At 41.7% G+C, this 14,875-nt stretch overlaps 1 protein-coding gene across 22 annotated transcripts in view; it reads left to right on the top strand.

Moving 5' to 3' along the window:
* The first annotated feature begins 7,421 nt into the window (after window positions 1-7,421).
* cacna1g (calcium channel, voltage-dependent, T type, alpha 1G subunit) overlaps window positions 7,422-14,875 on the top strand; it is a 219,880-nt gene continuing 212,426 nt past the window's right edge. For all 22 annotated transcript variants that reach the window (XM_078163625.1, XM_033611548.2, XM_078163624.1 and 19 more), the window contains exon 1: window positions 7,422-7,528. In XM_078163625.1, coding sequence (XP_078019751.1) covers window positions 7,436-7,528 — 93 coding nt within the window. In that variant the 5' untranslated portion in view covers window positions 7,422-7,435. The remainder of the gene's footprint in view (window positions 7,529-14,875) is intronic.

The following is a 14,875-nucleotide window of genomic DNA, read 5'->3' as shown; positions in this document are numbered from 1 at the left end:
ATTGAATTAGTCAGATTATTCATATTTAATGTTTTGCTTTGTCTCCATCCTTCTGCCCAGGCCTTCTCCTCTGCCGTCTCCTTGATTTCTTTCTGTTAATAAATTACTTTTATGCAAGACCTCCAATAAACATGACATTCCATACACTTCATGAGTCGACAGGGTCTGAAGTGCATCAATAAAACATGTCTGCTTTATAAACGCGTGTCCAAGGGCAGCGAGCGAGGCTGCCACGTTCACAGTACTTTACTCATCCGCTTTAAAAAAAAAAACTGTTTCCTTGCCTTGTCAGTTGTAGAGAGTTATAAAGATCTCCTTTTTTGTAGGTCTGAGTTCTCTCTGTGACCCTAAAAAATAGTATTTTTCTCTTTTTATACTCAGTCTGGTGTCCACTATCTAGTGCAACAAAGTTTAAGATTCTGGCACACACCTGCTCCTTTGAGGTACCGATAAAGATCTCTCAGAGCATTTTTCACACCTTGACCTTTTATGTATCCTCACTAAGCTTATTCTCTGAATTGTGCAATGTTAGCAGTAGCATTAGCTCCCTCAAAGGAAGCAACCACTTTGCAACAAGTAGCAGGCAGGTCCCTAATAAGTGCCCCAGGCTTTGAAGACAATTTTAGTAATGGTCAAACAGTGTAATTACAACTTGCCATGGGGTCTAAAAAATACTTTTTCCCATAGACTTGCACTGTGAAACATGTCTGTAAATCAGTGGATACATTATTTTGAGCATCACTATCCCTGCAGAATGACTCGTTTCACTCTCAGAATTTAATCAAGCCCATCAAGTTAGCAAACTAAACTTTGAATTTGCAGATTTGGCTGGTGGAGGTCACTAGTGCACCTGTTCTATGGGCCCAATGATATGGCAGCAGTGCCGATCATCTGGGTAATTTTCAAGAATGAATTTGAATATTTTTGGTTACATGCACCACTGAACATCTTTGCTACAAATAAATGATGTCTGGCCTTGTACGCTGTATCTGGTTCTCTCTGTACATCCATGGATGCAAGACTTGCCAATAACAGAATGATGGTAAATGCTAACACACAGTCCAACAGTAGCAAAAGTAGAGAAGATTGTAAAGTCAGCAAAATGACTCAGTTTGTAGCAACAAAACCCTTGCGATTTGTGGCCACTTGGTAGCAGAAACAAGCTCCAACACTGATATATTATCACCTTTAAAGTTGATGTGTTGGCAAGTTAAAATGTTGCTTGAATACACTTTCAGCAGAACAACATTAGCATTTGTTTGGCCACCCAGCAAATGTCAGTCAAATCATAGCTTTTGTGTCGAAAACAGTTGCTGCAGCAACTGAGAAAAGATGCTACCAGAGAAAGAGTGAACTAAAACAGTTAAATTGTGGGCTATAAAACCAAAACAATGATCTGAAAGGTGCTAAAAAGCTATCAAGTCAGGTGATAATGGTGGTATTGTCACATGCAGCGACTGATTTCAAGTTATAATTGTCACGCGATCCATTGTTAAAATAAAAATAGTGATTATGATGAGGGATGCACAATATGGCTGCTTCTAGCCAATATGAATAATAAATACTTTTCTACTTCTCATGGCCAATACCGATAACAGATCATTTCAAATGTTTGTATATTAAAAGTCAGTTCATCACCTGCAGTTAATGCACACCTGAAGGTAAGACAGGCTAAGATGCATTGAGCAAAGATCCATGACTTTATATTCCATAGCTCTGACCCAACCAAATCTGACATCACTATTGTTAACACAACAAAAGCAGAGAACAGTTCTGACTCTTCATATGCTCGCTCTTTTTTTTTGAAAGTACATCAAAAAACTTACAAAACATACTTTGGTTTTTCATAGAGCATTTTGCCTAAGAATTCAAATTAAATGCTTTGTCATAATCTGTCAAATCAGACATGTCAACATATTATAGACAAGTAACTGAAACAAAAAGTAAAGTGCATCCCTCGGTACAAAAATAAAGGCTTTGTGTTTGTACCCCACGGTCTCTCCGCCTCCCCTCTGCTAGAAGGCTACTGCTGCGGGAGTGTGAGCTCCGCGCTGGGGACAGCTGACAGTGACGATTCGCCCACACACACACACAGTGAAAGGGCTGTTAGCATTGTACAGCTAATGTTACGTAACAGTTACCCCACAGCAATTGTGTTGTCTCTCTCTGTAACTGAAAAACATGGCTCTCTAGGTAGCATGTTGTGCTTGTTCTTTTTCTCTGTGTTTACTGGCGATCACACACCAACTTTAAAGGTGCATACCGCCACCTACTGTGTCGGAATGTAGAGATGCTTCGCTTATCAAATTAATGAAAGCAGTTTGGCTTTGTGTCATCGGACTGCCAACAGCTGTAATTTAATCGGAATAATACATAACAATATACATTTCCTGTATTTATTAATTTACTTTTAGAACTTTTACTTTTAGTTGCGTTATTTCATTTTCGAAACGTATGTAGTTTCCCTTTAAGTTTGTTGGCTTGTCAGCCCACGTGCCTGTCATTCAGCCTGCCAGTCAATTGTCTGTCTTTCAGTTTGTCCAACTTCCCAAACCCCAGCCTGTCTGTATCTATTGATTGAAACTGCAGCAAGAGACCAGCGTTGCTAAATAACACAAATTGTAATGCCTTCAGTGAAGCACTCCGTCCACAACAGCAGACGCTAATGATCCTTAGCACCAGTATTTATGTTGACAGTTCACTGTGATGACTGTCTCTGGTAACATTGTACAGAAAGCTGGGTGCAAAAACATCCATCCAGTGGTTTTTTATGATTGTAGAGAGTTTTTTGGCTTCAAATATCTTGTCCAAGGTGTTGAGAGGCAGGAAATCACATACCATACCTCAGCATGGACCCCAACTCTAAGGTAAACAGTTGACCTGCTGTCCTTTGTGCAGCACAAAGTATGAGTTGTTTCTGTTGTTTCCACTGTGCTTTAGTTTTGTTTGTGCCTCTTGTTTGCTTTGTATGTTATTGTGAGAATTTTCATGCTGACCTGTGCAGTCCTCTTTAATGAGGGCGACTTTTGATTCTAATGTGGTCCAGACAGCAGTGGAATCTACAGGTCTTGAGTGCATTTTTAGTTCACACTCACAGTTTTGCTTTGCTACCATAAATTAGGAAGAGACCAATTACCCTATGAAATCTTAACATTCTATTTGTAACCCTGGTGATATCAGCAAAGTCTATGACCCTCTTCAGATTTGTTTTTTAGAGGCTAATTATGAAGTGTTAGGTCTGCTTATTATACTAGTCTTGTGCAAACAGAGCTTTGAAGAATGACTTATCAGTGACCTTCTAAGTTTGGGTCTTTAAGTTTGTCAGCAGTAAAATGAAACAACATACATTACTGGGTTTGCTGTACTTGGCTCATTGTTTCTAATATGGTGGTGTTACAAATATTAAAGTATACAGTGCTAAGTGATATCATGTGTTGTAATACTATATACTTATACTCAGTGTTCTTAAGATATATGTATGATTACCTTCGAAGATAACAGAATTCAAAATATGTAAATGGTCAATGATAAATTTAAATTTACCAGATACTTTCTAAATTCTTGATTTTTATACAGAGTAGACATAGTGCTCAGTAAAATGCTTTTTTTTAATGTGAGTAATTTGCGAACATATTCAATAGCATAAAACAAGATAATAGAAGTAAAACAAACGTTAAGAGGCCACGATTCATACAATGAACCTACCCTGCTCTTAATTTACCTCTTTGAAATAGAATTCAGCCTTTAAAATTGCAGATTGATACATTTCATATTTTCATTCCAATGAAGTGAATTTAGAACAAATAATTTTAGATAGACTACATGCTTTTCAAAGTAAAATTTTCCAACCTATGACATCGGCATAAGCATTGCTATGCCATCAAAAATTCAAATGTCTCTCATTTCCTTCTATAACAGAGGCGTCTGTAGAGTTCGAGGCAGTTTAAGACAACGTTACCAATCTTTTTTTGCAGAACATAAAGCTTACGTCAAAATATTAGTAGCATACAAAAATCAGCAGACTATTAAGTTTATTCATCACAAGTGTAGTTATTTTGCTATTTTCATTTTCAGTAAGAAACAAAATGAAAACAGCTTTCCTTTTGAACTTCTTCAAGTCATGGAAAGTTGGCTTTGAAAGCTGTGGGTTACCGGTGGTTAGAAAAAATACATCTTGTTGTATATTAGAACATGTAATTAAAAAAATGCCATGCTCATTTATCATTTCTGATGCAGAGGGAAATATAATTGCTTAAATACGCCAATTTAGAAACAACATACTGTAAAACAGTCAGTTTATAGTTGCTGGAGAAATGATGAAGTGAAACTTTACTGAACTAAAATGACATTATGTTTTGCTGTAATTGAAGCTGGTGATTACACAAACAACACATGCAGCTCATTATTTTTAATTAGCCCCACCTTCTTAGTCCTTGGCAGTGAACTTTTGCTGCGTGTCAACAACAGTTCGCTTTCCCTAAAACTTTCATTGCCACCGCTCTCAGACTACGGGCCTGAGTGCCTTAGCTTTTGTTTCCTGTTTAATGATCCTACTCTCCATACTGACTGATCTTTTTAATTGCATCCCTTTGGACTCTCACAACTTTCTGTGCATCCTCCAGTGTGTGACATAATCCTGTGCTGCCTTCCAGGTGCAACTATCATTACCCAGCTGATGCTACTGAGGTGCCTTGTGGTCATGGACTCAACTTCCCTCCAGCCTGCATCTATTATTCAATATTCCTGTTCAATACTGGATTGGACCTACCGCAGAATATCACATTCTAGCCCAGCATCCCTTAAAACTACTTTCAAATTGGATGATCCTGCAGCACATGATTCGTGTCCAATGCCGATGGTCAGTGCTGATGTAGGGAGCAGTGTTCCCTTTCTTTAGAGAGGTATAAAGTAAAGTTTTGGAGGGTAAGATTAGTATTTTTCAACTGGGATCCTTTTTTCCCATGTTTTTGTGTCTAAGTGACTGATGGGAAGAAAAATGTTTGTAATTGGACCAGTGTAAAGTGCTGTCGGCAGCTGCAATACAGTTTGCAATGTCAACACTTGGGGCATGTTTGTCCATCAATTTAAGTCCACTAAGAGCACTTGTTTGTCGCTTACAGTCTCAGATTGTCATTATAAGTACCTGACAACATTAAGAAAGGACCCCTACAGAGATACACCTTTTTATTCAAGGGATACTTTGATGATTTTCAACCAGCTTTGTATCCTAACAGTGTGGGTAGTACAAACTGTGTTAAACTTCCCTCCATCTTGCCAGCTCCAAGATCTTCCTGGCCATTTGCCAGGGTTGGGATTTACTCCTTGGCTGTTGTTCAAAGTGTTGCTCAAACTGCAGATTGTACTTCCTTATTTTTTAATGCCTTTTGCCACTATGGATAGAAAGAGTGTAGAAGCGGATTGAGAGAGAGAGAGAGAGAGAGAGAGAGAGAGAGAGAGAGAGAGAGGGAGAGATGGGTTGTTGGGGGTTGGGGGTTGTCTCTCTCAAATTCACTGCCTCTTTGGCTGTTGCTCTAACTAGAGAACTAGAGATTCCGCATTTTTGTATATCTACCACCACAGACACAAAGCATATAGAAGCGGATCAAGAGAGAAACCTGCCTTTCTCTCTCTCGCTCTCTAAAATGATGCCGAAACTTTGATCAAACTTTGAGCAGTGCTGATGAAATATCAACCAAGATTCTGTTATTAGAAAAACATTTCAGTGCACCATTTAGCTCTAACACAAGTAACAGGAAGTGGGCGCCATACTGTTTCCTGTATTGTGAAAAATGGAGGCTTAAAGAAAAATCCGATCAAACGGTAAAACTAAGCAGTGCTGATCATATATTAACCAAGTATTTCTTGCCTAAAATGTTTTCAGAAACATATTTCAACTTACCATTTAACTGTAATTGGAGATTGTTTGTTATTGGTTGGCTGCCATGTTGATTTTTGGAGAAGCAACTGACATTACGTCACCCACCAGTGGGAGTGATTATCGGCCCAGTCCGCGTGGTGCCTTCTGGTAGTTCTAGGTTTTCTACCTCATGAGCAAAAGTGAATGCCATACCCCTTTTTTTGTCTGCTTTCCCTGGTCACTTAGCACCAATTTCAGAAGTCTTTCTACTGCATAGACAACCTTGTTTTGTGAAAAGATCATCATTCCAGCAGTGAAATACTTCTTTAAAGAGTAAGATTGTTTTTGTTTCACCAGAAACAGCCCTGAAATTGCTATAACCAAAGCCACCAGACTCTGAGATATTTGAGATTCTGTGTTTAGCCCTCCACTACATATCTGTTTTCTCAGCTTTTATCAGATTGTCTGGTATTCTGCTTTGAAACTCTAGCCTGCGGTGGCAGCTTTTGACCAGCATAAAGGAGGAAAGTTAAAAACTGGCTTTCACAGTTGTCCTGCACTCAATTTTTTTTTGTGTCGGCTCTGGGGCCATGCTGACCCAGCTGCATTATGGGTCAGCGGGATGAATGAGCAAGTGGCGGCAAATGCGATAAAAGACGGACAGGTCGTTTGTCCTCACAGCCTGTGTGCACCCTTTTACACACATACATTCTTAGATGAAAAGCACTGTTTTCCTTTTAGCTCGCGCACACACACACACACACACACACACACACACACACACACACACACACACACACACATTGGATGACAAACAGTCTATTCTGTCTAACATTGTTAACCAGGCTGGATGCAGGGTGCTGTCTGTGGATGCAGTAGCAATATATAATATATGTGGGCGTGTGTTTGTGTGTATGCATGCAACCCACATTATCTGATAGCACATACTGCAGCAGTAGCAGCCTTATCTGTGTTTGATCTCATCATTGATTGGTGTCACATAGCCCTGCCTGGCATTTAACCTAACCACATTAGGAAAGCCCACTTCGACCCTGTGGTCAATAAAATTTATGTGCTATGCATCAGGATGTCTTCACGTATACCAACTCTGCAGCCTGATACTTCATTCTCCTCTCAGTCAGCCTCCCAGTCTCTTAGCATCTGCTTCTCTTCTCTGTTTTTTTTGCCTCACACAATCTCTTTATGGTGCCCAACCAGCACCTTCGCTAAGGACTTGGACATGCCTTGCAAACAGATCTTTGGTTAACAGGGTGAAGAGGGAACAATGACTGCCACTCAGAACAACCACAGGTGGGATTTTCCACCTCCCATATTCCTCTGTGGCTCATTTTTCCTCTCAAAAGCAGTTTTTGGTAGTGAATTGGAGTGAAAGAGATAAGCGTGCATCACTTTGTCAGAGTTTATACATTTGAATGGGATAATGAGGTCACTGGAGAGAGTATAGAGATGTATTTTGTGCTTGTCATTAACTGTAAGCTCCTGACTCTTGTCTTTGGATCACAATCTATCATCTATATTCCTTAACTACTGCTCTCTACATGGTTCGAACGAGCATCCATGTTGGTGATCCTGCTGAACTGTGTGACACTGGGCATGTTTCATCCCTGTGAGGACATCTACTGCAAATCTGAGAGGTGCAAGATCCTGCAGGTAAGACACTTTACAGCTTCGTATCTTATGGATTGTATGTGTTTGTTTAACATAGAAAATTCAAGCAGAGCAAGAGCAGAATGCAATTTTTATCTCTCAAAAGCAGTAGGGAGATGTACCTAAAGGAGTTCCAATATGTAAGTGATAACACACAACAAGGTGTCCTGATACAGTTGAGGCAGAGACGAAGAATGCTTGAGTCCATTATTTCCAGGAATCAGTATACCTATGTGTGTATCAATGCTCTTACACACATCACTCACAGAAAGTGTGGCTGGGGCATCACTGTGAATGTCTTCCAGGAGAGACTGTTGAACAATATTGAGTCTCAGTTCTCACCATTGCCCCATATATACAGCCTGCTCGAGATGGTAATGTTGCACCTCGCCATTCTGTGGAAACGTAAATAGAGAGAAAGAAAAAAACGGGGATGAGCAAACTTTCTGTTTTGTTTTTGTGTGTGTTTCTCTGTCATCATTCTGTTTCTCCTCTGAATTTTGATTTTTTGAGATGTAGGTCCAGGAATGCAACAAAGGCTGACCTCCTCATGAGTTTTTTTTTTCTCCTCTTCAGCAGCAGCTTGTTGAGTTTTAGTTGCAGGGGTGGATGATTGATCAGTCGATTAGTTTGTGGTTGGATCGATCAGAGCTGATAAAATCAGATCAGTGGATTAGAGGAGCAGCTGCTGCAGAAACAAGTGAAAACAAACTTTTAGACCTAGCGCTGGACCGCAGGGTGCGAGGTTTCCATTGGAACACAGCCGGTGTCATTAAAGGTAGTTGGCGTTAGCTGATGAGGGGTGGGGCTGACTATCCGTCTTTTTTTATTATCTTTTTTTTTTTGCCAGTGTCAGGGCTTGACGCTAACTTTTTTCCCAAGGAGCACATGTGCTCCTAAGTTGAAAAAGTAAGGAGCACACAAAGAACTTTAGGGGCACAATGTATATTGATCAAATAATGTGTTTTCCGTAATAAACGTGATGCAAATAGACATTTACAAGCAAAATTATTTAATGAATTTGTCTACAAAATGTACAGAAAGGTAAAATCATCAAGTTTTGAAAAAGTATTGCAATTTAATTTTGTCTTTAATGTTATTATCTTATATATATTATCTTTGCAATATGATTATCTTATATAATGTTATTACTATCCTAAAACATTCTCCAGGTCCTCTGAAACTCTGCAGGACTTATTTCCACCCTGCCCAGCAGCGGTACCGTGGCGAATGGTCCCTAACTGCGGAGAGGACAGAGCAGGCCTCCCCAGAGGTCTGCCGCTTTTCCCGGTCCGTCTCCTCCACACTTTGACTTATTTCCACGCTGCCGACAGTGGGACTTAACGGCAGGGCTCCACTGGCTGCAAACGTAAGCGTCACGTCAGCGTAGCGTTGCGGCGTATTCATTGGGGCTCCACTGACTGCGTACGGAAGCAACACGTAGAGAAGCCAGCGGGGTTGTTTACCGCCGAACCGAGAGGCTGCATGTAGGCTGAAAGAAATGTTAAAGCATTTTCCACCTAAGTTATTACATATATTTGAGTTATCTACAAGTTTACTGTACTGTTTGTCATCTACTCGCTTTCGAATGTCCGCCACAGACATTTACACAATGTCACAGATAAACATGGGTAAATGCATGAAAAAAAGTCATCACATATCACCTCTGATAATGGTTTATTCATTTTAAAACACATTGTGCTTGTTTAGCACACTATTTCATGTAGTTTTTATCTGCTGGAGGGTCATGTAGGGGAGCGTAGCACGACAAAAATAGAAGAGCCGCGTAAAATAGAGAGTTGTCGCGCCGCTCCCGTTGCCGGTGGAGTCGCTGTAATTGATTAACAGGGGGGCGAGCTGCTACGGGACTCACGCTGCAGACGTGTCGTGCCGCTGACGTGCCCGGTGGAGCCCGGCCGTTATATTCATTGTGCCGACAGTAGCTTGGAAAACCGCCCATAATGCCAGGGCCTGCCCTGCCTGCGAAGCGCAGCGCACCGAAATTCTCCCGCGAGCCAGAGCACTTCCGTTCACATCAGATGCGCATCTCTCCACGCTGGTCAACAAGCGGTTCTGCTCCCAGCTGTTGTCTCCGTCACATTTGGGGCTGTTTTTCCATCATGGGTAACTACCCAGCTTGACACATTCGCTCGCGGCTCGAGCAGAAAATAGACCACACGCCGAAATGATCGCTGCAGGGCCGGCGGCGGAGCTGCGCGGCGCGGCCGGTGTGGATGACACAATCGGTTAACATGGGCACCGAAAGGAAACTGGCTTCACTTCTCAGCGCTTCGAGGCTATTCGTGGCGCTTCCGCGGACGGTGTGGCTCTTAACCGTGTCACACGGGGAAGAGGGAAGAGGGAAGGCGGCTAGAGTTCCTCCAACATTTGTGGTTAGATTATCATATTTTTTTATTGACAAAAATATAGGCTGCTTCGGCTGATTTTTTTATGCTCACATGTGCCCCTAAATATTTTTTACAGTTCGCACACACCTATTTTTAGTCGCAAATGCGAGTGAAACGCTCGCACTGTCGAGCCCTGCAGTGTGTCCTTGTGTATCAGTCTGTGTCCCCTCTCTAAATCCTGAGATTTTTGCAGGTACATGAACACAGCGCAGGTGGTACTCTTTATGAGTGTTGTTTTTTCCTCAGCAGCAGTTTGAGTTATTTTGAGTCGCTGGGTGGATAATTGATTAGTCGATCCGATCAGAGCTGATCAGATCAGATCAGTTGATGAGAGGAGCAGCTGTCTGTGAGTGAAAGCAAACTTCTAGACCAAGAAAAATGAACAGTTAAGTTTCACTTTCACTGTTCCGAGTGTTCTGCTGTTCCATCTTTGCCCAGAGTACGCTCAGCGCTCCTAGAACATGGTGCTCTGAATAACCGAATGGTACATATATTCCAACAGTGCACCTAATGAACCATCCAGCTCCAAAAATAACCGATCAAATGTGGCTACAGATGTTTTGATCGTGGAGGGGGGTTGCCACAAATTAATGAATGTGCAGGAAACCCTGCTGTCTGTTCACAGAGTCTGCTCTGCGCCCCAAGACTGTAGTGCTCTGAATAAGCTCTGAATGAACAGTCTATCTCTAAAAATAAAAAATCAATCTGTGGCAGCAAATGCTAATATTGTGGCAGGGTGCCATAAAATAAATGAATGTTTGGGAAACCCTGTAGTTACAGATCCAAATCGACATCTATGTAAAATAGGGGAGATGCCAAGATAGGACCTGGGTGTCGCTGGTGCTGTTGAGCTACACATCACGCCGATTTTGCTTCTAGAGTGGCAGCATACAGTCGAAAATCACACTCTGGGGCAGCATTTGTTGTCCCCTTTTGTTTCAGTGTAAATGGTGGATCTTCATTATGGCACTTTTATCACACCTTTGTTTAGAAAATGCTTCTCAGTAGTCAGTAGTTTGATTCATCTGCTACAGTAGTATAGCTGGACCTTGAACTCCTTATTGGAAAATGTGATTTAACTGTTGATTGAAATGATGCTTGAGATGTCCTGTTGAAAGAAACAACACAGAGTAAGACACATTTATCACCAGCTTTTATTTATTTGCTTTGATCTTTATTCAATAAGACAAAGAAAACTCACTGGAGAGTCTGGTAGGATGAGCATGAAGAATAAGAAAACACAAACACATTACAAAAACAACATTCACACTCATACAGTAGATGTGACACTTGTAGATGCAGACAAGAAATGCAGAGCAATGGCTGGAAAATATCAGACATTACAGCAAGGCAAAAACCGCCACAATCTGTACGGCAGATTATTCAAACACAGCGAATAACAGATGACGGGGAGCAGGAACTCTGAGAGGTACAGGTACAATTTTCTAAACCAATGCCTTTGATAGAGTCCCAGAGAGAGAGCGACTAAAACAGTATTTTCCATCATATCTGGCCTTTGCAGCTCCCTCCATTTGCATTATCTCCAATGGAAAATAAACAACAACATTGTGTGGAGGCGTTTCCATTAATTTATGGCCCTCCTTTAACCTAACAAACACTAATGGAGGCTGCATTGTTGTTCTTGTTGTAAAACACAGAGGATAGAAATCCCATATTTTTTCTGCGTTGGCTGAAGGAATGAAGCGAACTGAGGTGCAGCAGAATAGATCTGTGTTATCTGGCACCATACATCTTCTGCAGTGAAGGGATAATGTGCTTGCAAAGTGGTTCCAAATAGATTGAATCAGAACAAAGTCCTCTTATTTTCTTGTCCACTGATTCAGTGAAATAGAGCAGTTTCATTCCAAACCGAGTTATCTGTCATTTTAAAAAATACAGCTCTACTCCGAGTATATGCTTTCTGATGTGAAAGTCAATTTGCTGGGTAGGATATTTACTGATCTGAAGCATCTGTTTAAGTAATCATACTTCCATTTTCTCTAAAAAAATAAATGGATGCATACACATAATTTTCTTTTATGAAATTTACCATTACTTTTGAGAGTAGAGGAAGTACAGGAAAAGAAAGGAGACAGAATGAAAGGTAAAGAGGGAAAGGAGGGGCAATGAGAAAATGAAATATAAATTCTATGAAAAGGATGGTTTCAGATGAAAAGAAGAAAAAAAAGAAACATGAGGAGCGAAGAGTTTGAGGCTGCTGTTGCTGGGCAGCCCGAGCCTGTCGACTCCTTCCATCTCTCCGCTTGTGGATATGAGATGTGATTTAATTCAGTGGGTCTCCTCTCTGGAGCGCAGATGAATGCACAGCCTAGAGGTTAAATGCATTCTTATTAATTCCCCGCTTCCTCCATTTCAATCTCACCATCACTCACCGCATTGATATGTTAAGAGATTGTAAAGGCGGATAAACTACACACTGGCATGCTCTTGTTTGTCTTTGATCCGTCTCACACTGTCTGGAACATACTGACTCGCCGCTTTTCTGTCTATTTACATCCTCGCATGTCTCTTTATTTCTCTCACACTCTTGACATGCTGTTGCCTCGATCCCTCCTGACTTCTCATCGTTTTTTTCTTGTCTTTTTTTTAACAAGAGTTTGATTTGACTTTACAACCACCTCAAGTTAAATATTTTCCTCAATACCTGATTTTAAAATTCGTTTTGATAGGACTGTACAGTGGTAACAGAGAAATTAGGTGAAAATGGTTTCGACCCTGGCAATTTTCGTCTGTGTCAAAGGGAGTGGGCCTCCCACACAAAGCATACTTTTAATTATAATCATGTCATCATCCTATTATGATGATAAAGATTGTTGTTTTTATGAATAAAGAATAAGTAGCAAGACAGCTGTAGGATTTACTGAGAGATGAGCTCTAAGAGATATATTATTCAACAGAACTGCATTAAGAGGAAAGTAATAATGGTAAGAAATGAAAAGTTAAGAAATAACTGACTTTATCAGTTACTGCTGACTTTATCTGCAGGTGGGGACAAACTGACACAATGATGACAAAAAAATGATCTAATGTATTTCTTTTGCTGAATTTATATCAAGGCATTGCAAAACTGTCGTAAACCTTTCACAAAGTTTAAAAAGTTTCCCTCAAAAAATTCTGTTCTATGCAACCAATTGGCGAATCTCATTCAGGGCGCCCTATTTAAACTGCTCTGGCCTGCCTACTGTTGCTGCTTCTTCTGCAAGCCACTTTGCAACCCACCTCCACCCCAGCTCCTCCTTTTCATGCTGTGTCTGACTTATCAGTGTCATTTCTGTTTGTCATTGATGCTGCACTGTTCTGTTCCCGGAGGTCTTTGCTGCTGTTCTCCCCAACTTAGGCTTTCCTTGTAGGCACATGAAAGGGCGGGGAGGTTTGCTCTCTCTGCCTCCGGCTTTCCTTGTTTGCACATGGAAGGGCAGAGAGGTTTGCTCCCTTTGCTCAGGCTTTCCTTGTTTGCACATGGAAGGGCAGAGAGGTGTTCTCTCTCCGCTTTAGGATTTCCAAGTAGGTGTGTAGAAGAGGCTTTCTGTGAAGGCCTGAGGAAAGGCAGAGAGGCCCCAGAACAGAGACATACTGCCAAATATAATACTGCAAATGGAAATACGAAACGGTGTGATCTTTAAAGCCCAACTTGCAGGTTGGAGACCATGGTGAATAAATGTGTAGGAAAATGATGTAGAAACTTGATTAAAACAAAAAAACAAAAACATATACACACTACAGTGACTTTTGTGGTCGTTTTTGTGAGAGAATTTTGCTTCCGCATCTACAAACCCACTAACCGGAAGCAACGTAGCATAAGGGAGTCTGGCCGAGTTCGATTGAGTGTAACATTAATAAACATGGATCCCAGTACTAATTTTGGGACTGAAGAGGTTGAAAATGTACATTCATATGCATATGACGGCCCACAGGCTTATAATTATGAGCCTGCTAGGCGTCCAAGAGACCAGGAACAGATCAGGGTTAGGAGAAATAACGGCCACAGGAGAGAAATAGAGCTATGGTTTGAGGAGAACCACTGGAGAACTGGGCAGGTGTCTTGGTGAGCGACCAGCGTTAGCTAACGACAGCTAACGATGTCCAACGCTGTGTTCACATCACAACATTAAGTTTGCCATCACGTATTAGGTTATAACAAAGCTACCAATAGTTCTGCCAGTATTAGATAACTAATGCTACTTACCCATAACAGAAACTAATGCGCAAATATCAGCTTGTGTCAGACGTATCTTGCTATGCGTGTTATAACTCCGCATTACGGTGTATTGACATCCGCAGGGGAGAGAGGGAGAGAGAGGGAGAGAGAGAGAGAGAGATACGAAGATTTCCTGATAATTTGTATGATAGGTGCTTGTGTGGGAACTGCCAGCCCATGTCCTCAGCTGTGGAGAGTATGTGCTGCAGGGAGGTGGATGCCTTCTTGGCTCTGGTGGAGAATCTGACCCCCAGACAGACATAACATGCCTCAGACTGCCCATCAACCCTCACGCCACCTGCTCCTGTCTCAAAAACGGAGGCCTCTCTCTCCGCGGAGCCTGCCCGCACGCCCTCGCACATAGCCCCGAGGCTCTGGTCTTCGCGGTCTCGCATATACCCCCGAGCCTTGCTCGGGTCACAGGGCAGGCGGGCTCCGCGACCCAAGCCTCGGGGTTGGCTCCACCAGGAACATAATCCTCCTGTCCAAAATGAGTGCTGCACGCGGCTGTGTTTTTGGTCACAGATGAAGCCGTGAAATCTCACCTCTTCACCTGCACATAACGCACCCAGGCACAAAAACTAACTCCACTCCTTTTTCTGTCCGGAACACGGTGCACTCGATGTCCTGAACACGGTGCACTCGATGTCCTGACAGACAACCTGCACAAACACAATAATTCAGCATAATCACAAATGGTGAAATGCACTGTTAACAACCGAA

Source organism: Epinephelus lanceolatus, chromosome 21 (genome assembly GCF_041903045.1).
Source record: "Epinephelus lanceolatus isolate andai-2023 chromosome 21, ASM4190304v1, whole genome shotgun sequence".
Classification (NCBI taxonomy): Eukaryota; Metazoa; Chordata; class Actinopteri; order Perciformes; family Serranidae; genus Epinephelus; species Epinephelus lanceolatus.
This window is presented reverse-complemented; position numbering and strand designations above follow the sequence as displayed.